Below are 24,739 nucleotides of genomic sequence, written 5' to 3'. Positions count from 1 at the left end.
CAAATGAGTGCCAATCTTTACGTAGGTATGTATAGGACAGCATTCAAAAGCAGAGCAATAAATTATGGTAGTATACTGTTAACTAAAATACTGAATTTTTTTATACGCCACTAATGACCTCCCCCATAATGATCCAGTATTTCAGTTAACAGTATACTATCATAATTTATTGCTCTGCTTTTGAATGCTGTCCTATACCTACATTTCTAGCCTGTAGTTGGAAAAAATTTAGGGCACTGTTTCAGTTAAAAGGCCACGTGTAGTTCAATACTTAATCCAATCTGTCACCTTTTCTCAAGTCAGCACATCCCAGGCATTAGTCTTAGGGCTCTGTACACCAAGATAGAAGTGATTATCACAGCAGGCTGCATCATTTCTTTACACAAATGCTGTTCATATATTACGCAATTATTTTAGTTTGATTGAATATGGGCATTCATTTCTGCTGGGAAGATGGTGTTAACTAAATTGGTATCAAAAGTGTAGCTGAACATTAAGTTGTTTTCTGCCAACACTAATTTACAATTGTCTATCCTCATAGATACTTCTGTGGTCAGCCAATAAGGTTTTTGAAGAACTTACTGACATAGAGAGACAGTTTCACAAAGCGCTTTACACAGTCCGCGCCTTCCTTAACTGTGACAGATACTCTGTGGGACTGCTGGATATGACTAAAACTAAGGTGAGAGTGGGAAAAATATCAGTGTTTACATTTAACATAGTTCACTGGCTAATGCACTGCATCACTGAGTGCAACACAAGGATCACAGGGAAATTAGGCTGTCTCTTTGCGTTAGTTCATATGTCAAACAGAGTGTTAGAGATAAGAAGAGAAGGACAGAAAGAGATGAAGTGGGTGGAGGTTTAGTGGCAACGGGGCAGTAAAATGTAGCTTCCACAATGGTAACAATATTCTGTTGCATATTTGTAAGCTTTCTACCATACTTGTTGAGGAACATGTGCAAATAAGTAGATTATTTTAAAAAATCCAATGTTGTTAACACTGCTGTGTTCTCAGGGACCAAAAAAGTTGGTATGTAAATGTGCAAAAAAATCTACATAATTAATTTGTATATTTTCTTGTTGTAGGAATTTTTTGACCAATGGCCAATACTCATGGGAGAAGTCCCCCCATATTCAGGACCCAAGACTCCTGATGGGAGGGTAGGTATTTGATATTCGGATTTTGTGTTCATTCTTTACTTACTGTAGATTAAAGCATGGATGAAACCTTGGCTATGCATTTTCTTCACACATAAGATAAGAGCTGCACCAGCCATAAAACAAATGGTAATATGTTTGATGTTTAGTGTAAATAGAATGCTCTTATGAAAAAAATAGAAAATGCCATATGGGAGAGGTAATTTACTTAACTCAAGGGCACAAGTGCTGGAGCACTAAAGGGAGCAGAAGCAAGAACAACAGTCAGAGCTGTATCTGTGGGAGAAGCACAGGGACCTGCAGCAATTCCTAAAGGGCAGAGCACAGTGTGTAAAAGTACAACTTTCCTTTGCACTCCTCATGTGTGCATATATCTGTAACATATAATTAATTATAGGTGCATCAGATTCAGGGTATGAATTCCTGTGTCTGTATTAGTCTGCAGGAGCAAGCCTTTGTGTACTTGGCATACTATACTGTATAACAGAGTTACTGTAATGCTTTCAACACTTCGCATTGCACCCAGATTATGAAAAAACTTGGGATCTTTGCCAGTGAATTCGTATTCGACCTGCAAGGACAGAGCAAACATGAATAGCTTATTCCTCTGCTGAAATTGAGGTTTTATCCAGCACCTTACAGTCTTAAGACTTACAACAAAAACTGTGTTTTTCTTTTCAGGAAATATCATTCTACAAAGTGATTGACTATATTTTACATGGAAAAGAAGAAATTAAAGTTATACCGTAAGTTTTCATAAAGCTTTTGACAAAACCAGAATTTATTTCCAAATGCTAAAATAGTTTTAAGAAGGAAGTATCAAGAGTCAGAAGGTTTTCAGTAGTTCATTTAGTTCATTGTTTTTCAGCCATCCGATATCTGGCTAATGCCAAGGAACATTGCATAGAAGATGTTGACCTTCTAGTATTTTCATTGAAAATTAAGCCTAAGCCGTCGAGCTGCATAGCCAGTGACGTAAAATAATTGATTTGAATGGAAAATGTTACAAATAATAGAAATTTGACTGTGGCTGCAGACAGCATGTCATGTATAATAAATTAGAGCTGTTTTGAAAAGAAATTAATTGGTTGCTTCACTGGATATAAAAAGTCTACATACCCCTGCAAAATGGCAGATTTTTGTTTAATAAAAAAAAGAAACGGAGATAAATCCTGTTGGAACTTATTCCACCTTTATTGCAAAAAATCATACAAAAACCAGGTTGCATTAATGTGTAGACCCTTTAATAATCAATGGTGTGGCTGCATTTAGAATCAACCAATCATATTCAGTCTCATCTCAAATAGTAGTAAGCATACACCTGACATCAAGGAAAGCAGCTGATTGAGCTCAGATAAAGTTTGGCTGTTCCTGTAGGATTATTCCTCTTGGTCTCATACTACAAAAGTCACGGTCCACAAAAATTTTTTTAATACATGGAAGGGATCTCATCATTGAAAGGTGTCACAAAAAAGCATCCACATCATTAAACATTTCATGGAGAATGGTGAAGACAGACATCAACAAATGGAGAACATATGGCTCAACAGTGATGGTGCCAAGATCAGGAAGTCCCTCCAAGACTGATGGGAAGACAAGGAGAAAACTGGTCAGGGAGGCCACCAAGAGGCCTACAGCAACATTATAGTACTGGTTGTTCCCTTCATGTGACAACAATCAATATGACTGGGTTGTGGGGTTCAGTAGCAAATCAAAAGCCTTTACTCACAAATAAAAACATTCAAGCCCTGTTTTTGCCACAAAACCTTCAAGCATCTGCTAGGAATTACAACTTCACCTTTCAGCATGACAACAACCTAAAGCACACATCTAAATACCAAAGAAATGGCTTCACCAAAGGAAAATCAATGTTCTTGAATGGCCCAGCCTGAGCCCAGACCACAATCCAAATGAAAATCTGTCTCACCCAGGAGAGGCCCTCTCAATTTGACAAATCTGGAAAATGTTTGTATATTGCCAGGTCCAGATGTGCCAAATTAATAGACTCTTACCCCAATATAGTGCCCCAAAAGCACCCCAAAAGGTGCTTCAATTAAGAATATGTTTAGGGGTGCTGACAGTATTTATTTGGGTTTCTTTATTAAACAAAAACCTGCCATTTTGCAGGGGTGTGTAGGCTTTTTTATCCAGTGTATATGTTATTAGAACTGTAGCAAATGTAACACTTTTTGTTACAGTACATTACCATCAAAGTGTGTTCAAAATGTATAAAATAAATGTGCTTATTGACATAAAACTTTCATATGTATATACATAGTTCAAAAGAGGTTTATCAAATGCATACAAAATATAAAATACATACATTTTTTTCTCTGTTCAGGAACCCCCCAGCAGATCACTGGTCTCTGGTTAGCAAACTACCAAGTTACGTTGCTGAAAACGGTCTTGTAAGTACCACAGAGAAATTTGGCTTTACCACGAAAGGGCACATTAAAGGTTCTGTAATGTAGGTTAAATGGCAAATGTGTTTAATATACATTTTTTTTTATTAACCAAATGTTAGTTAATGAACACTCTGTCTTTATGCTTCTTCTTACAGATTTGCAATATCATGAACACAAGTGCTGATGAATACTTTGATTTTCAGGTAAAGTATTAAATAAACCAAGAGAGAAAGGTTATAGTAAGGGGGTAAGTACCAGCACACAAGGACACTATGATGTGGGGATGTCACACATAAAGTTGTATGATGCAATAAGCGTAGGGGACATCCCCTCATCATAGTGTCCTTGTGTGCTGGTCCTTACTGGTTCAGTTACACAGTTTAGTCAGATTACGGGCCCCTAGGTCAGTTGCCTAAACATTGCAAATTATGTGACAAATAGTAATAATAAGTGAAAGAATTAACTAATTACAATTACATTAATGTAAGTTCTCTTATACAGAAAGGTCCGGTTGACGACTCTGGGTGGATTATGAAAAATGTCCTTTCCATGCCAATCGTCAACAAGAAAGAAGAAATTCTTGGAGTTGCAACGTTTTACAACAGAAAGGATGGAAAACCTTTTGATGAAATGGACGAAGTTTTGACAGAAGTATGTCACCCATTTTTACTCACTAGGAAACCTCCAGGCCTTGTTCATGTGAATGCCTTTGCAAATGCAAAACCAAACCAAAAATTACAATAACTTGTGGAGAATGTAAAATTACTGGCAATGTAAAATACAACTGCATTTGCTTATGATCTAAAAGGGCATCAAATAAGTACAAATAACTGACATTAATTCCAGATTTTATACTAAAGCAATTTATTGCATTCCATCAAGTCAAGGCCACTGTCATGATCCTGACTCTAATTAGTTGGCCAACAAGATGATTTTAAATGTTACAACCAAAAGACAAAAAGTAAGTTGTAGTTTTTTGAAGATAAAAAAGGCAAAAAACAAAATTAGAAATATCAATGTTTTGATCAGCATTAGTAGCTGTTGGCTGTAAAACTCAAGCAGATCAACAGTTTATTAGAAATGATTCCTTGCAGTATTGTACAAATGCTTTGTTTTGCAGTCCTTAACACAGTTCCTGGGATGGTCTGTCCTAAATACTGATACGTATGAGAAAATGAACAAACTCGAGAACAGAAAGGATATTTACCAAGACATGGTCAACTATCATGTGAAATGTTCAAACGATGAATTGCAGATTATATTGGTATGAAATCTTATGTCTTATTGCTTCTTGTATTTTATTTAAAGAAAACTACAATATTGCTTATAATATTACATTTGTTATTTCTATAGTTTTACAATGGACTAAGATGTTCCAATAGCACTTACAACAGGGCAATTAATGCACCCTAAAGCACCAGTTTCAAACCTTTGTACACTGCCAAATGTGCTCTGCACCTTTCCCAGCTGGTCATTTCATGGAACATTGAGTTAAAGATGCAAATAACAGCAGGAGGTATCATTTGCTGGTCACTTCAAAGCAAACATTTTTTCTATTAAAGGAACAGTAACACCAAAAAATTAAAGTGTTTTAAAGTAATGGAAATATAATGTACTGTTGCCCTGCACTGGTAAAACTGGGGTGTTTGCTTCAGGAACACTACTATAGTTTATATAAATAAGCTGCTGTGTAGCCCTGGGGGCAGCCATTCAAGCTGGAAAAAAGGAGAAAAGGCACAGGTTACATAGCAGATAACAGATAAGACACCATCGTATTCTACAGGGTTTATCTGTTAGCTGCTGTATAACCTGTGCCTTTTCTTCTTTTGAATGGCTGCCCCCATGGCTACACACCAGGGTTTATATAAACTCTAGTAATGTTTCTGAAGCAACCACAAAACTTTTACCAGTGCAGGGCAGCAGTACATTATAGTTTAATTTCTTTAAAATATGTACATTTTTTGGTGTTACTGTTCCTTTAAGTAGTAGACCACATACAGCTGTCACGACTACCTCTGTAGTACTGAGAGAGAGAGGCACCCTCAACAATGTCTACTGTACAGTATGTACAAACAGAACCAGCACACAGAAGCACATGCCTGGGAATCTTCCCCTGTGGTTCATTAGTCAAGTGGAAACACAAAATTTTGGGGGTGGGTCCCTTCATTAGGTGTCTGACGAAGGGGCACGCCCCCAAAACATGTTTCCACTTTTGATTAATATATATTTTACTTTATTGGAGATTCTGTGAATACATTTCTCTTTATGATATCTATAACTTACCCTTTAATAGTGTCTTCCCATTCTTAGCTTTAAGAACCCTCAGGATTTTCTTTGTTACCAGATCCCATTATATCTGCTTCTTCCTTCCAAACCTTTAAAGGTTCTCTGAAGACCCACATGGAAACCTCCCACTTTTTTTCCCACATACCCTCCCTTTAGATTGCAAACTGTTGTGGGAAGACCCTATTATTCTCCTTTTTTTCTGCAATAGTATCAGTGAAAAGAGTGACAAGTAGTCCAGCACCTGTGGTTATCACTCAGAGACAAACCGATGCTTTTCATTAATGCCTGCATTAAAGGTTTGGCCTACATGGGACATTTACCTTTATTTCAAAGCAAAGTAACCCATGGTGTCACAAAAATATGATTCCCACTACTCATGGTGCATGCCACAGAACAAAGGCCACAAAGCCATGGTGCAAGAGTTGGCACAGGACTCCAATCAGTTAGGGAATGTAGCTAAAGACCATTGCAGGATTATTGTCTGTGAAACAAAGAGTTACAAAGGAACTATGGCCAAGGGACACAGCATATTTTGCGCAATATAACAATTTGCAGTTGCTATATGAAATATTCTTTCTCCTTTGGTTTCATTATTGGCTATTCAAAGAGAAGCACAAAGGAGGATTTACTGTACTGAATATGCTAGCACAGCACATTGCTAATGCTAATAATGTCACTAATAATATCTCTCCCTTTGTATAAGGCTGTTCATGTATAATCCTATTATAATGAGCTGTAAAATGTGTGAGCTATTTACTGCACCAACAAAATGCCTTACTTGTTACACAGGTTGCTGGCTGCATTTATGCCCCATCTGTATTAACCCTGCCATATCTACTTACACTCAGTGTGTAATCCCAATGGAGTTACTAGAATTAAATACCTCATTTCTTTTTTTAATAATATTTACCACAGTTTATTAACCATCTTATAATGGTACTGTATGCTGACACAGTTTGTAGCGTAGTCTTACCATATGTCCTAAAATATATTACAGTATAAACTCCTTAGGCATATTGTTATAAATAATCTATGTGCTACTTTCTCTGCAATAGTTATACAGAAATAAAGGGCCATTTACAAACACAGAGCAATGTGCAAAATGCAATTTTCTGACACACTTTTAGAATGAGGATTGCGGCTCATCAGAGCACTAAAACTTTATTATGGTGTGATTCTTTTGGTACATGTTTCTATTGTTTCTAATGCATAATAGTGTAATACAATGATTTTCTATTCATAAATACCCACTTTCTGTTTCAATAATTGACTCTTCTTTCATATAACAGTCTCTGAAGACTTAAGGGGGACCTGTCACCTACATATAAAAAGCTGTATAATAAAAGTCCATTGCAAATTAAATATGAAACCCAAATTATTTTTTTTATTAAAACATCCATACCTGTTATACATGTATTTAATAGTCTGAGCTGTCAGTCAACAATATGCCTAGAGGAATAGAGATGGGGCAGGGAATTACTTTAACTTTCCATTTAGCAATTCCTAGATATCATTGGATTTATGTATCCTGTACATGGCCATGGGCATCAGGTGCCAGATTGTGGAGCATAAACAAGATTTTGGGATGATGCAAAGCTTGTCGTAATAACAGTGTTTATAAAATGGCACCTGCCTGCTTGCTGTGATTAAGTACAGGTATGGGATCCGTTATCCAGAATGCTCGGGACTTGGGGTCTTCCGGATAAGGGATCTTTCCGTAGTTTTGGATCTCCATGCTTTAAGTTTACCAAAAAATAATTCAAACATTAAATAAACCCAATAGGATTGTTTTGCATCCAATAAGGATTAATTATATCTTAACTGGGATACAGTGCAAGGTACTGTTTTATTATTACAGAGAAAAGGGAAATCATTTCTAAAAATTCGTTGTAGGATAATCACATTAATGACAATTGCCATTACAATTAGAATGACATTACCTCCTGTTGCATTTACAGAAAACTAAGGAAATCTATAACAGGCTGCCAGAAGAGTGCGAAGAAGAAGAATTATATGAAATCTTGGTAAGTTTCACATCAGTATACCTGATTTTTTTTTTATAAATCTTTCCATGGTTATCAATATAACATTTTCCATTTCGCAGCAAGAAGAGCTTCCTGACCCAACAGAAGCCGAAATTTATGAATTCCACTTCAGCGACTTACCAGTCTCTGAACTTTTCTTGGTCAAATGCGCAATTCAAATATATTATGAGCTGGAAGTGGTAGACAAGTTCCATATACCACAAGAGGTAAGAGAACATCAGAGGAATGTGTTTTGGCTTTCTAAAAATAAAATTAATTTAAATATCATACTACAGGTACAGGACCCGTTATCCAGAATGCTTGGGACCAAGGGTATTCCGGATAAGGGATCTTTCCATAATTTGGATCTCCATACCTTAAGTCTACTAAAAAATCAATAAAACAATAATTAAACCCAATAGGATTGTTTTGCCTCCAATAAGGATTACTTATATCTTAGTTGGGATCAATTACAAGGTACTGTTTACAGAGAAAAAGGAAATCAGTTTGAAAAACTATATTTTTTTATTACAATGGAATCTATGTGAGACTGGCTTTCCGTAATTCGGAGCTTTCTGGATAATGGGTTTCCGGATAGGGATCCCATACCTGTACAATGTTTTCCACTAAAGCTTAACCCCATCCTGTGGTTTAATAACATTCTACAATAAATTGCTGCCAGAATGAACTTCCTTCGTTCAATGTTTTTTTTAATTATACCAGCATATTGACCATGATAAAATATGTGTAACTTGGCACTTGGTTAAAAACATATTCTACTAATATCATAAAAACTGTGGGCTTTAAAGAATGTTTCCTTTTCTTTGTATAATTAGGTATTAGTCCGCTTTTTATTTTCTGTAAGCAAAGGATACCGGAAAATAACCTATCACAACTGGCGGCATGGCTTTAATGTCGGACAGACAATGTTTACACTTCTCATGGTAAGAAATTATGGTTGAAGTCTAGAAATGTGGACTGGGGGAATATACATTATATTATACAGTATTTATCGTAGAGAATACCATGGTCTATGGGTTATAAGAAACTTGGACAGACTTGGGGGGGGGTATAAAAATTCTGTAGAGGTACATATACTGCTACTGGGTCTCCAGCTGTATGACCCAGCCCTAGTGTATAATATAAAAGAATATTGCTTGACATATATGCAGATATTTTTGCATCAGTTTTCATCGGTTTTACAGAGCTGTAAAAACATTAGTGCAATATCAGTGAAATACAGGTATAAATCACTGAAATCAGGAAATATTTTTAAAACTAAGAATTGTCTGCTTATATATGACTCTATGGAAATGATGTTACTGTATTTTGGATCTTTGGACAGTGGGTTTCTAGATAACAGGTCCCATTGTGATCCCGCACAGCAAATTCCAATATCACTTTGCCAAACTGATATTTCTGTTTTGTAAAGTAAACTCACTTTTAGCCTTGGTGCGTGAAAAAAGTCACAGTTGAATTGAAGAAATCCTTTAGTAAATAGCAGGAAAGCATGCATTTATGTTAAAAAAAATAATGGCTTGTGTGAAATCTCATCTCATCTATTTTTGCGACATTTCATGAATGGGAATGGGATTTGCTCAGGGGAAAAAACTCAACCTTTAGTAAATCTGATCCTTTGTGTGCTTTATCCTTTGTTTTATTTACAAGGCTGAAGGGGCCATTTACAAATGGTTTGATTTTCTTTTCTCCAAATCCAGATTATTTAGTGCTATAAGTCACAGAAAAAAATAGTCTCAAATTTTTAAAGATTTACTTCAAAATGGCTAAAAAGCTGAATCTGCCAATAAAAAGTCAATGGCAGATTTTCCTTCCCTTCTTCTTTTGCTTCGAAACGTTAGAGGTTTCGGATTTTTGACCCCTTTTGTTTGTGCGACCATTTGAAAAAGTAGAGGTTTCGATGTGACCATTCAAAACATTCAGAGTTTTGCGCCTTTTTCCCACGTGGACTTTTTCAGTTCACACTTGAGTTTATTCCAATTTTTAAAACAAGAAATGTTAGAGTTGTAGTAAATCTGCCCCTAAATGTGGTACCTGTATAATTGTCCCTTATCATCCAGAGAATGTTTAGTGAACCATTTTCCAATTTCAGACTGGAAACCTAAAGAGGTATTATACAGATCTGGAGGCCATGGCTATGGTAACAGCAGCTTTCTGCCATGACATTGACCACAGAGGAACTAATAACTTGTACCAGATGAAGTGAGTAAATTTGTATATGAATCTGAATTAAGTGTATGAAGCCTGCCTCTCTCTCCTTCTGTGTGTGTTTTAAAAATAGAAATGTCTGTATAAGGGAAAATGCATGTCTGAAAGATCTATTCTTTTTAATTAGTGCACAGCTTGTCAACCTTTAATCTATGGTGTTGGCACCTTGGTACTTGGATATCAGTGCCATAGAATCTGTTACGTAATCACTTAAAGGGTTAATTGGGGTAAAGCTATGTTATATCCAGACTGATACCATATGGCCATAGGGCCTGGATCTTCCAACACGTTTAATATCATTGCACACCAAATTCATAGTTAATTTTTTTCCCGCAGGTCTGGGCATCCATTAGCAAAGCTCCATGGATCCTCAATTCTAGAAAGGCATCATTTGGAATTTGGCAAATTTTTACTGAAAGATGAGGTAATGGCACAAAGGTTTCTTACTACTTCTCAGTGAGCCTACATAAATGCCCTTTCTGCCTATTTGTATAACTTGTTCTTCTGTTTGGAGATTGCAGATGGAGCCATGCTGATATTTTTTTTGTCTTTTTTTCACAGTCATTGAATATCTTCCAAAACCTCAACAGGAGGCAGTACGACCATGCAATCCACATGATGGATATTGCAATCATTGCAACTGATTTAGCCTTGTATTTTAAGTATGTATTTTTTTAAGGCAATCTAATATTAAAATCTTAACTTGAAATAGTGCAGAGCAGCAATCGTGTACCTTTTCTCTAGCTGAAGTCATTCCTTGTCATTATGTCAGGCCAACCCTACCAAGTATGCCTACAAAGTTATATAGGAATACTACACCAGGGGCCATATTTATTCAGAGGCAAGTATCACAGATAATGTTGCCCATTACAACCAATCAGCAATTAGATTTAAATGGTCACCTACTAGTTAGAAGACCAAAGCAAAGATCTGATTGACTGCTAAGGGCAACATGACCGGTGATGTTTGCCTCCAATGTTAATAAATACACCCCCCAGATGGTAACTGGAGGACTAGTTTTGAGAGAGAAACAAACAGCCTATGTTGGCCTGGCATCTTTGACCAAACAAATGCAACAAATGCCCTGCACTATAATGATATTTGAATCTGTTAAATCAGACTTGTTCTGACTCCTGCAAGAACTACTTTTTACAAATATCATAGGTTACAAAAATAGTATTTCAACAAATATATAAAAAGCTCATCAGTTAACATGCTGGATTGGCATAAATTAGAGAGATAGGAAACCTAATTCTTATATGGCTCTCTATTTAATGCATGAATGATGCACCTCTAGTGTTCCCACTAGAAAACAAAATACATAACACATATAATTCTAACTGTAAACTATATACAGGATACCCAACCAACAAGCAGGCAGCTAATACAACAGAAAAGAACATGTAGATGAGACCTATTTGATTAACAAGCAAATATAGACTAGCTAACTGACTAACACCATTCATTAAAAGTTATTGTCCTCTTAATGACTCTACCAAAAAGCAACTGCTCCCATATAGCTTGGGTGTACTCATTGGGGTGCTCTGAGGGGTTAGCACCCTGGAGTTCACAGGCAACTCCCCATTGTCTGCGTTCTCAACAGCCATTGGGAACCTCCTGCACATCTCATAGCTTGGCAGGCAAACCTCCCCTCCTGTGTGAACTGAGTAAGGGCACATTCCTGTATGCTTCTCTGGAGAAAAGCTGCTGTGCTCATTTTATAGCCACTCATGGTGTATGCCTCCTACTAAGCACTAGAGCCAGTGTCATTTTGGCTCCACACCAGTCCTATAAGCAGCCAGCATCTTTCAGGTGGATGTCCTGTTCTCTTGGCAATTGGATCCTTTCATCTAATGTCACAAAAATATTACCAAGATACGCCCCTTTCTTTTACAACAGCTAAAACATGAATCCTTTTCCATTTAGATTACTGCAATCTCCTACTAACCGGCCTACCAGACTCCCACTTCTCTCCCTTCCAATCATTCTTAAATTCTGCTGCTAAGATCCTCCTGCTCTCTTCTAATCGGAACCAGTTCAGTCCCAAATCTTTAGCATGGCTGCCTGTTTAGTAAAGGGTAGCATACAGAATCCTTTTGCTAACATACAAAGCCCTTCTCTCCTCTGCTCCTCACCACATTTATTCACTGGTCTCCCTGTATGTTCCTGGGTGTCTCCTCTCAGAGCCTCCATCTTGTTTTACCATCCACACCCAACTTTCTATTTCGCTGCTCCTTACCTCTGGAACTCTAGCCCTGAATTCCTTCGTAGGATACACTCACTCCCTCTCTATAAGAATAATACTCAGGTTCTACCTTCTGGAGCACTAAAACATTATGTTGACTAGTCCTGTGCTTAAGGGCAAATGCCCATACCTTGTGCAATTTTGACCTCCAATTTGTGCCTGTATGTTACCCAACCACTTAGATTGTAAGCTCAATGGGGTAGGGACCTCCTTCCTACTGTGTCTCATATCACATGGCAATTAATCTCTGTATATTTATACTTATTTATTGTATTTATTATGAACACATGTCCTCCCTGTGTGTAATTGTGTATATTGTAAGATTGTAAAGCACTGCATATGCTTGTATTGCTTTATACATAAAGTTATACATATATACATACATACATACATACCAGTGAACAGTGGTGCTGGGCAGGGACCAGGCTGTATGGGTTGAGGGCTTGAGTGCCCAAAAATCCTAAAAATCCTATACAACCTTCATCTTGCAGTATAGCATGTGAACTGATACTTATACAACAGAACTGTTCATTTATATGTTTTAATTTAAGAATTTCCAATTTTGAATTTCTTGTGTAGAAAGAGGGCAATGTTTCAGAAGATAGTTGACCAGTCTCAAACATTCACAAGTGAAAAAGATTGGACAGAATATATGATGCTGGAACAGACCCGTAAAGAAATTGTCATGTAGGTTGTTGAATTTTTTCTTCTTTAATTTTGAAATTATACATTTTGTATATGTCATTTGTTGTAATACAACTGTAATGTATTATTTTATTGTTCCAGTAATTATGTTAAGAAATACAAAATTATATTGTTCATAAGAATTTCCATACATTACAGAATGAACTTTTTTGTCTTCTTATTATTTAAGGGCAATGATGATGACAGCTTGTGATCTCTCAGCCATAGCCAAGCCCTGGGATATACAAAGCAAGGTAAACAATTCATCTAATTATTAAGTATCTTTCTATCATCTGGCTAGCTATCCTTGCCAAACAACTATCTCTCCCTTTCTCTTCTGTTTGGATCTAATACAGTTACTGTACCAGTTATCTGTCATCAATTACTTTAGCTTTAATGAAGAAGATCAATTACTACTTCCTGCCCCACCTCCCATTCTAGCTACAGGTTACCCTCCTAGTGGTATCAAGTAGCATCTAAAGATAGAGGGGATCATTTATAAAGACTGGACACATTTGCACCTGGGCAGTAACCTATAGCAACCAATCAGCGATTAGCCTTTTTCATCCTGCTGCAGGTTAAGCAGTGAAAGCAAATACCTGATTGGTTGCCATGGGTCACTGCCAGTTTCTTTATAAATGACCCCCTCAGAAAATTTTTTGCTAAGGCAGAATTCAGCACTAGTAGTTTTTGAGCAATATGCACTTGTTGCTTGACTTTGCGGCCATTGCTGTCAATTCACATTGGAAGTGGATAGGTGGTGGTTTGAATGTTTGCCCCCCCATAGATCTACAAAACATATGATGGAACATTATGTTATTGTCAAAGTAACAAATGCACTATTTTGGCTGATACATGAAACAAAACCACACAATCTCTTTGTTGCCCTTGCACAGGTTGCGTTGTTGGTTGCTGCAGAATTCTGGGAACAAGGTGATTTGGAAAGGACTGTATTGCAACAAAACCCAATCGTAAGTTCACAGAAAAGTCCTTGTTTATTACCTTTGTAATTTACCAACAATGTAAGGTTTTTTCCTTTAGCAAAGGTTGGCATGAGTTTGAACTATTATAAATAGTATGTTTTTTAATTTTTTATATTAGTTGCTGTTAGATTTAAAGGGGTACCCATAGGGGCAGATTTCTAAAAATGAGCCCATCACAGAAAAACTCACCTACTTTCTATTCATTCCTATGGGATGTTTAGAAGTGTATTAATAAAATGGGGAACTATATCATCCATTGATAAATACACTTCTAAAAATCCCACAGGAATGAACAGAAAAGAGTTTTTCTGCAGTGAGCTCTTATCTACCATTTTTGGATGCAGTAGAATGCAACTTGCATATGCATATTTATGTTTGAAAATAAAATCCCTAAATAATGTAATTGCCTGAAAAACTAAATCTCTAGTCATTTGTCCCATGCTTTAATGCACCTTGACTTTCAGGGTTTGGATTTGTTTCGGGCCAAGTGGCTGAACCACTGTTACTGGCATTGTGCTGGAAAACATTGTTTAGTGATATTTTGTTTTCTTTAACAATAGCTCTTTAGAAAAGGAATAAGACTTTATTAAAGCAGCACGGGCAGACATCTAATCTTAATCCATAGCTGTACTATAACTACAGACAAACACCAGGGGGCATTGTTGCTCCACATGAACAGTACATGAGACACCATCAGGGCAATTTACAGATTTCTAAGTATAAATAATACAGATTGAAGTAATCCAATTTATCATTTCTAAACTTGTATCATATTATCTTATACATACATGGTACCAAGAGCATTTTTTTGCGATCATATATTTATTTTAATTGTATACTACATCTATAGATTGTAATCTAAGATCACTTAGATTGTAAGCTCTACGGGGCAGGGACCTCCTTCCTACTGTGTCTCATACCTCATGGCACTTATTCCCTGTGCATTTATATATATTTATTGTATTTATTTATTATAACACTCGTCCTTCCTGTGTGTAATTTTGGATTTTGTAAGATTGTACAGCGCTGCGTACCCTTGTAGCACTTTATAAATAAAGTTATACATACATACATACATACATACATAAATATATATATTTCAATGGTTCTCTCCTATAGACACACTTGAGGCATAGTTAAAACTATTCTACACTTTAATTATTCACAATTTTTTATTGACTCTACTAAATACATTCTAATTTATTTTTATATTTTTTTAGCCAATGATGGACAGGAACAAAGCAGATGAACTTCCTAAGCTTCAGTGTGGTTTCATTGACTTTGTGTGCACGTTTGTATATAAGGTAGGAAGAAATATCTTGTGTGTGTTAGGTAATGCTTGCATTTGAAAAGGAACTGCCCATTATATATTGGCATAAGCTGGCCAAACAATGTTTGAACCTAGGTGAAGAATCATGACTCGAAGAACAAACAGCATCTTGTCTTCACTTACAGGATTAAATCATTTAGATTTGCATGTTAATTTTGCAGTCTTGTGGGATTTACCCTTAAAATGGTTATGGCAGACTACAAGTCAATCTGATTTTCAAGTGAACTGTTTCATGGTGTAGGGTGTAAAAATTCATTAGAGGTGGCAGGCATGATGTTGGCTGTTCTGCTGTTTACATCTCACAAGTTCATTATTGTATTATTGCCAATAATGTTGTATACAGACAGTATAGAGCACATTTATTTGCACAAACAGAGATTTTATTTGAGTGGGGTTCTGCGATCACATTTTTTCCAGCTTTATTTGTAATATGAAAAGCACAGGAAAAAAAGATTTGGGTGTAACAAAATAGAAAGTAGAAAAAAAACCTCAACTGCAGAAACAACTCAGTTGCTTTAAGTTGTGATTGTTTAGGGGTTTATGTGATTCTGTGAAAATTAATAAATGTGCCCCAATAGGTTTGCCACCTGGCTGGCCAAGGCCGAGGCTGGTATTACAAATTCAGATACACAGAAGGGGGTTGTGGGAGCACTCCAAGGCTAAATAGAGTATACAAATACAATGGAAGTGCGACTGATCTGGCCAAATTAGCTACAAGCATACAAAAAGAGAAGGGGATTGATCAATGCACATTCCCTGGTCCCGTTTCATAAGTAAATTATCTATGCTAGTGCATGTATTGATAAAAACAGGGGTTTTTAGTTACAAAATTATGATCATAAGACCTAGGGGCTGGTTTGAGTCAGAGGGCTTAGTCCACCCCCATGCTTTTAGCTTTTATAGAGAGAGATTGCCAGGACCACAGGGTTTACCTTGACGTGGTATGGTGGCTTACCAATCTTATCATCACAATTTTGTCAATACATGCACTAGCATAGATAATTTACTTATGAAACGGGACCAGGGAATGTGCATTGATCAATCCCCTTCTCTTTTTTGCTATTACAAATCTACCAGCAATGTACTTGCCATTAAATTTGTAATAACTAGTCCTCTGGCCTCACTCACCTCCAATTCCCTCTCTCAGCTCACCCCTTTATCCCACGCTAATTGTATGTTCTTGATGTGGTCGTAACAACTTCCCTAAGGGTAATAGGAGATGGAGCATTTATTTTACCTTCACTACTTTTTCCTTCCCATGTGTGGGGAAGTTTTGCAATTTGCACTTTCTTTGAGGTTAATGAAAGACATAGGGGCATATTTATTATGCTGTGTAAAACTAATTTGCTGAAAAAAGGAGTAAAAAAATGTGTAAAATAAATGGAAAAGATTGCCGTCTGAACGCAGGATATTACGCCATTATTTTCTGTAAGTTCCTGTGGAAGAAAAAAAAATTATGCCGATTTTACGCCGTTTTTTACACGGCAAAGCCTGGCGAGGTGTGGCGAATTTTCTCTCCGTTTTTTACACAGCATAATAAATATGGGGCATATACTGTATATTATGCTGTGTAATAGTGTTTGTCACCCATTCTTGGCAAAACATTTAAAAGTAACCCAGCATAGAATATAAAGGTAATCAAGGGTATTTTTGAGCATTTGCCACTTGCCCAGAAGCTAGAAATTGCACATGCGACAAACGCTATGTATGATTTTATAACTATCTCTCAAACAATAATAACAGAGGCTGAAAAGTCACTGTAGGGAGCTACTGAGAACAATTTAATGCAAGAGGAAGCACTTTGGAAAATGCATGTTGTTGTTCAACTAAATATGAAAACCTTTCTTTCTTTCAGGAATTTTCTAGGTTCCATCCTGAGATACAGCCAATGTATGATGGGATTCTAAATAATAAGAAGGAGTGGAAAAAATTGGCTGATGAATATGATGCAAAAATGAAAACCCTGGAAGAGGACAAGCAAAAAAAGGAGGGGATACAGCCACCAAAACAAGGTAACAGAAATAGAGGAAAGGCTAAACTTATTTATAATAAGAATTTAGCACTAACTTTATTTCATGCAGTGCAGAATGCTGAGCATAACTGCATTATTTTATTTCTATAATTAATATATGACTATGTTATTGTTGTAGTTGTCTCTGCTGGGGATATGGAAGCTCTTGCATGGGGGGACATGTATATAAGAGTCCTTTGGTCCTGACTTGGCCTAAATTCTTATCTATAAAAGCAGTTTTTTTAGACTTTCAACAGGCAGCACATTTTTTAATAAAATACAATGGAGCATATACACATTTTCCAAAACATGACAGTGACCCAATTGAAATTCATGCCGAAGTCCAGGCTGGCAGTTGACCCCAATAGACAAGTTTGTGCAGCGCAGAGAAGCCCCATAGCTAAAATGTGATCTGATTTGGAATAATATACAAGTTTCAGGCTTATTTACTAGCAACAGACAAATCTATACCAGTAGAGTAATCCATAATAGCATAGAGATGAACATTGAACCCATAGTGGGCTATAGAATAAAAGACACTAAGGGCGTGATTTATCAATGTCAGAATTTGATTTATCAACTTAAAATTTAGATCTATGGACTATTAATCTGTTTGTATGCAATTATATGCCTTTAGAAGTCTTCAATAGATATTTTTAAATAAATTGTAAATATTTGAAAAAATGTCAACGTCCCCAGTGAGTTTTTTGGGCATCTTTATTGAGAATCAGACAAGTCACTAAATACAATCTGAAATAAGGCCAGAGAACATATCTATGCTAGGGTTCATTTACAATTAGCACCAATGTTCATAAACTGGGCCCTCTGTATTAGCGCTTGCTAGCAAATAAATCAGCCCTAATTCTACCAAAGAAACACAGTGACTGTACCCCACCATATTACTTCAGTTTAATATTTTGAATTGGCTTTACAAAAGGAACAACATTTTGGATCTTTAACATCTGTAAGTGACAAGCACAGTAATATTGATAAACCAGATCATTTATTTGGCCTGGTTTCCATATGGTAGGGTTTTTACATGGCCTAGCTCCACCACATAGCCATGAACTATATTGGCTTGATCCAAATGCCATGTTTTGTAGCAAGAATTTGGTCACATAGTCCATCCAGTGTGGCCAGCTGGCCAATGAAATAAGCTTAATCAGATGTTGATTAGGTAACCTGAATGCCATAAGGACCAATAGGCCAATAATGGCCAAACTGGCACCAATTATCTGCCTGCAAAATTATTATCTATTGTTTATGAATAAGAATAAAACACTACTATAAACATCAAAACACTGTCTTTCTACTTTTTTAGTTCCACAACCTACAGTGAGAGAAAATGGAGGAAACGTCCCAGTTACCGAAGCAGCACCACAGTCCAAAAGTTGTTCTATCTTATAAGGCTGTAAATATTTTTTATTACTATTATTTTTTTAATCATTCTTGTTAGGGCACTTATGGGAATAAATGAGGATAGTGAAGTACTGTGTTCCTCTTTCAATCTTTTATTATATATTTTTGCAATGTGTGTACAAAGAATTAAAAATATATGTCACCCAAATGTCCAATACTTTTATTTTACAGTAATGAAATACTAGTATATATGATAGACTATGTAGTTTCATTTGGAAATAGCTGAACTACCAAGCCACCAATGGAGCACAGGAAAATGCTAATAAATTGCAATATAAATGTTCTAGTTATAATGTACATTGTAATATGCTTATATCAGAACTTAATGGCAGCCTCAATATAGTCATGAACGAAATGAATTTGTTGTTACCATGGATCACTGAAATGTCTAATGTATATTTACTTCTAGGGTTAGTCATTGAATAGGTTGATTCTTATTGTGCAAATATATAGTCATAACAGCAATCCTTTTCAGAGATCTGCCCAAGTCCTGTATCATGAATAGCTCAGGTTGGATTGTGGTCTCCTATGTTACCTACCTCCAAACATTTGTATGTAGAAAAGTCTCAAGAAATTATCAGAGAATGGATGTATATTTGTGACTGGAAACAACATGGCAACATAGAAATTCTAATATACAGCAGTAATCTTTTAGATAAAGGCATACAAACCTGATAATGCAGGTGATTTATCCAATATTCCCCCAGATAAGCAAAGAATTAGAAATGCCATATTGTCCATTTAATACCAACCACTTATAAAAGCCACATGGTGCATGTCTGATTAGTAACCAGCACCATACATGCTACAGATTGAGACCCCGGTCTCTAAACCAGGGATCCCCAACCTTTTTTTTTTTACCTGTGAGCTGCACTCAAATGTAAAAAAAGTTGGAGAGCAGCACAAACATAAAAATATAGGGCCATTATTGGTTATTTGGTAGCCCCTATATGGACTGGCAGCCTACTGGAGGTCTTTTTGACAGTACACCTGTTTTTTATGCAACCAGAACTTGCCTCCAAACCATGAATTCAAAAACAAGCACCTGCTTTGAGGCCACTGGGAGCAACATCCAAGGGTTTGGGAGCAACTTGTAGCTCATGAGCCACTGGTTGGGGATCACTGCGTCTAAGCAGTCATGCAACATGAGCTTGAATTCAGTACTGATCTCAGCCTTGCAGCATGGACATTTCAGAAGTGGTTGTATTACCAATGGTAGGTGCCAACTTTTATCTAGTATTTAAGATGATCTGTTCATAGCCTTTAGAACCACTCTCTCTCAAAGTCCACTATGAAAAATAAGGAGCTGACTATTTTACAATATTTATTTTTACTATTATCATTATTATGTCCTCAGACATAATTTTTATGCTTACGAACACAGTTTTTATTTTTCTCTGCATTTTTAGAACACATTTTCTGAACAAAAATACTAATTTACTGGGTCCTTCGGTGCATTTCATATAGTTACATAGTTAAGTTGGGTTGAAAAAAGACCAAAGTCCATTAAGTTGATCCTCTCTACATGAACCCCAGTGCACACATGTATACACTCACATACATAAACCATATATACCAATATCTGTAGATTTTAGTATCCCAGTAGCCTTGTATATTATACATGTTCAAGAACTCATCCAGGCCCCTCTTAAAGGCATTAACAGAATCTGCCATTACAACATCACTAGGAAGGGCATTCCCCAACCTCACTGCCCTCACCGTGAAAAACCACCTACGCTGCTTCAAATGGAAGCTCCGTTCTTCTAATCTAAAATGGTGGCCTCTGGTGCGCTGATTGTTTTTATGGGAAAAAGATCCCCTGCTATCTGTCTATTATCCCCTCTAATGTACTTGTAAAGAGTAATTGACCCCATACAAGAGCCTTTTTATAATAAAGAGAAAAAGAAGTGATATACAATTATTAAATTTGTTGTAAAAGTTGAATTCATCCATTTTATTAGTAATATACTAGAATAATAATTAATAGCAACCAATCAGCAAGTATCTTTCATCACTGGAGTAGTGTTGGATGAAAACAAAGGTGCGTTATAGGTAAATGCACTTGTACAAAGTTGCAGCTCCTGTTAATAAGCGATTTACATGTTTAAATAAATATTTAGAAAAAACTGCTGTGACTATTTCACCCTTTTGTAAATCTAGCACATTATATCTATGCAAATATTAAAGGAATAACAGCCATTACTCTTGCTTTGCAGTGGTCCATAAAGCAATATGTACAGCTCAAGATTACATTTTTAATGCAGAAGAGCTATTCCCAGCAGTATCTTGGGAATGGCATTCATTTTGTCCATGTTTCTGTATGTTTGGTGCTAAAGCATCCAGAAAATATAGACCCAACTGCTCACCAAGCACCAAAAATATGGTTGCTTCTCATTATTCCCTATGGGAGTGTGCAAACTACCTATGGTAGGCAGTGAGGTCTGTATTTCAGGGCAGCTGTAGCTCTGGACAAGACTCAGAGTACACTAAAGGTGGCCATACATGGGAAGATTTGCTCATTTGGTGAGGTCACCAAACAAGTGGATCTTCTCCCAATATGCCCAGATATCTGGCTAATCCAATAGGGCCAAAGGATCAACTTACAAATGTGGGCACAGGCAATGTTGGACCAAGGACCACATCAATGAGCCAATGTGGTCCCTGATCAAACCTGCCCGATCAAGATCTGGCCAATTTTAAGCCAGATGTGATTGGGTAGGCCCATGGGGGTGCCCATACACAGATTAGCTGACACATCGGTCTGAAGGACCAGAATCGGCAGCTAAAATCTACCTGTGTATGGCCACCTTAAGGCTGATGGATAGATAAATGGTGACTAAGGAGAAATCATTGTCTGCTTGTGATTTGATCAAGAAAAGCAAATGTGATTGTGAATTCAAATTACTACTAATCTGTGTAAATGTAGTTTTCCAGATTATATTTAAAAACATTGTCAATATGTCTTGTGCTTTGGGAATTCCCATCAGTAGGGTGTTTAGTATCATTGTATATACATGTAGGGAACCTCTGTAAGGCTGTCATATTCTAACCAAGTGTTTTTCAAACTAATAAAATGTATAACTTGACAAATGAAAGTCTTAGTCTGATTTTTTGTAACCAAGATATTGGATTAAATTAAAAAATAATAGAAGTGTGAAGTGAATTTAATGTTATACGCTTTCTAATTTATTGGCTGACTGAATGGATTTTTTATAGTAAACATTCATTAGGCTCTAAAGGCGAACATTTATTTACTTGATTTTAATATGATTTTTCATTTTAATTATCACTGAACCAGAATCTGTCCTTTGCTGATCTCTCCACTGCTTGCTTTGACTACATAGCCAACAGTTCCCATAATGCAGGGGCGTGGCTACAGAGCAAGCAGACCCCACGGGTGCAGGGGGGCTCAGGAGTGTAGAGGGCCCAGTAAGACCATAATTAATGAGCAATCTTTAATATACCTTGGTAGAATAGGTCAACTTACAAATGTTTTGGGGCCCTTAATTAAAACTTATGTGGGAATGCAGCAGTTGTCTGAGAAGAGATCAATAATCTACATTTGGTTCCTGACCAATTCCCCCATCACCCCTACATTATTAAATGGAACCCTGTTTTACTGGAGCCTATTTCTCAGTTGGCCAGTGAATCCATTTGGGCCAATGTCAAAAAGATGGTGGCCTTCTTAAGGCAAAAAGAAAACATTTACAAACTCCTGGTGTTCTGATACCAAACCCCCGACAAACTCCACAAATTATTCTTGAACTGTCCACCAAGTTGCTGGAGAAACTGTGGTGCACAAGGCACGTATTTTGGGACTGGGCACTCATCCAACCACTATGGACAGAAATAACCAACTTACTGAGTTACCTTTAGGCTCCCCAGTCCCTAAAGATATACCAACCTTTCTGCTGGGCAAAGCTTTTGACAAAACTCACAAGCACACCCAGGCGTTTTAATCAAATAGTCATGACACGCTTAGCAATAGCTTCTAAATGGAAATCCACAGCCACGCAACCATTGCCTAAATCCTAATAAAAGTTAATGATAATAGACTCTGAGTCTAGAATCTTTCCTACAATACAAAACAGCCCACTATCTTCATATTTTGTCCATATGGGAACTAAGAGGATAAGCTTCCACCCCTGGAATTGTTTCTTTACTAAGCATGTGATCAACCTTCCTCACGGAATGGCAGCATACCCCACCAGCTATCATTTCCAATGCTCAGAGATTCATTCTATTAACCACATCATGTTCTGAACAGCTTTACCTAACTATTACCAAAATGCTAACATGTTCTATTCTTTTCTCTTTTTGCTTGTTCTTACTCACTTTGTAACTTTGATAACATTTCAATACAAATTATAAATTAAATAAAAAAAAAAAATACATATTGGGTAAAGACCATAGGTACTGGCAAGTACAGGTATGAGACTTGTTATCCAAAATGCTTGGGACCTGGGGTTTTCCTGATAAGGGATTTTTCCATAATTTGGATTGCCATACTTCAAGTCTAAAGAAATAATAAAAATTATTTACAGAGAAAAAGGAAATCACTTTACGTTCGAAGTTCCAAGATTTTGTTAAAATGGACTATGAGAGATGATTTTGATTTAAGGGATCCCATACCTGTACTGGCTTTGGTGGAAGGCTTTATAGGCAGAGGTCCTGGAAAGGGCGTTTAAGGATTAGAGTGTGGTTTTGTCAAACTGAAATTCAGTCCTGCATCTGCTTCATTACTTATAACCCAGTGATCCCAAACCAGTGGCTCAGGGGCAACATGTGACTCACCAACCCCTTGGATGTTGCTCTCAGTTCCCCCAAACCAGGTAGTTTTTTGTTAATTCCTGACTTGGGGGCAAATTTTGGTTGAATAAAAACAAGATCTACTACCAAATAAAGCCCCCTGTAAGCTGATAGTGTGCATAGAGGCTGCCTAATAGCCAATCACAGCCCTTATTTGGCACCTCCATGAACTTTTATGGTGCCTGTGTTGCTCTCCAAGTCTTTTTACATTTGACTGTGGCTCATAAGTAAGAAAGGTTGGGGATCCCTGTTATAGCCAATGAAAAACTAAATGATGCTTACTTTCACCTAAGAAATTTTTTCCAAAACCACAAGATGTGACCAGAATTCAGTTTCTTATTGTATGATATATTGACTACTGCAACTCTTTATTGCAGCCTCTCAATAAAATTGCACTACTCCAGGCTTCTTCACTAGTGATGAGCGAATCTGTTCCGTTTCGCTTCGCCGAAAAATTCGCGAATCTTTCAAAAGATCTGCGAAACGGCGAAAATGTCGTGCGACAAAAAAAATTTGCCGCCCGCGGCTATTATTTTGTCACGCGGCTATTCTTTTGTCGCCCGCGGCTATTCTTTTGTTGCGTGGCTATTGTTTCGTCGCCCGCGGCTATTATTTGGACGCCCGCGACTATTCTTTTTTGACGCCCGCGACAATTTTTTGACATGCAGCGAATTTTTTCATCCGTTTCGCGAAACAATCCGCCAATGGCGAAACGCGGAAATTCGCCGCAAATCCATGCCTGGCGAAATATTTCGCCCATCACTATTCTTCACCTCACCAACCCCTCTATATCTGCCTCTCCATTCTCTCACTCTCTACAATGGCTTCATAAACACCTCCTCCAGAGCTGCACCCCTTTTCTGGAATTCCCTTCCACCTCCCACCAAACTTTTTCCCAACCTTTTAGCATGGATACAATGTAATAAAAAAAATGTATTCAGAGAAACAAACCCTCATCTACCTTTGCATTCCTTCATAATATAACTTTAGTCAGATGCAGTATCTAAGCCCCTTACATGCAATAATGTACTGATCTGTGGGAAATGTGCATGTTTATGCATTTTTGTAGTAGTTAACCTTTCAGCATCTCCATTAGAGATGGTCAGTGAAGTTGGTAATGATGGACCAAACCCTACAAATGGTTCCTGTGGAATAA

General features: G+C 37.0%; 1 protein-coding gene across 1 annotated transcript in view; it reads left to right on the top strand.

Moving 5' to 3' along the window:
• Window positions 1-19,674, top strand: part of pde6a (phosphodiesterase 6A) — a 37,622-nt gene extending 17,948 nt beyond the window's left edge. The window contains exons 4-22 of the mRNA XM_002936704.4: window positions 542-682; window positions 1,090-1,164; window positions 1,843-1,907; window positions 3,503-3,569; window positions 3,722-3,769; window positions 4,068-4,217; window positions 4,687-4,830; window positions 7,811-7,876; window positions 7,957-8,103; window positions 8,713-8,820; window positions 9,987-10,096; window positions 10,439-10,526; window positions 10,664-10,764; window positions 12,927-13,034; window positions 13,222-13,285; window positions 13,928-14,002; window positions 15,235-15,318; window positions 17,200-17,356; window positions 18,677-19,674. Coding sequence (XP_002936750.3) covers window positions 542-682; window positions 1,090-1,164; window positions 1,843-1,907; window positions 3,503-3,569; window positions 3,722-3,769; window positions 4,068-4,217; window positions 4,687-4,830; window positions 7,811-7,876; window positions 7,957-8,103; window positions 8,713-8,820; window positions 9,987-10,096; window positions 10,439-10,526; window positions 10,664-10,764; window positions 12,927-13,034; window positions 13,222-13,285; window positions 13,928-14,002; window positions 15,235-15,318; window positions 17,200-17,356; window positions 18,677-18,762 — 1,884 coding nt within the window. The 3' untranslated portion in view covers window positions 18,763-19,674. The remainder of the gene's footprint in view (window positions 1-541; window positions 683-1,089; window positions 1,165-1,842; window positions 1,908-3,502; window positions 3,570-3,721; window positions 3,770-4,067; window positions 4,218-4,686; window positions 4,831-7,810; window positions 7,877-7,956; window positions 8,104-8,712; window positions 8,821-9,986; window positions 10,097-10,438; window positions 10,527-10,663; window positions 10,765-12,926; window positions 13,035-13,221; window positions 13,286-13,927; window positions 14,003-15,234; window positions 15,319-17,199; window positions 17,357-18,676) is intronic.
• The last annotated feature ends 5,065 nt before the right edge of the window (window positions 19,675-24,739 follow it).

This window comes from Xenopus tropicalis, chromosome 3 (assembly GCF_000004195.4).
Source record: "Xenopus tropicalis strain Nigerian chromosome 3, UCB_Xtro_10.0, whole genome shotgun sequence".
NCBI lineage: Eukaryota > Metazoa > Chordata > Amphibia > Anura > Pipidae > Xenopus > Xenopus tropicalis.
Note: the sequence above shows the minus strand (reverse complement) of the source record. Positions and strands in the feature narration are given on the sequence as shown.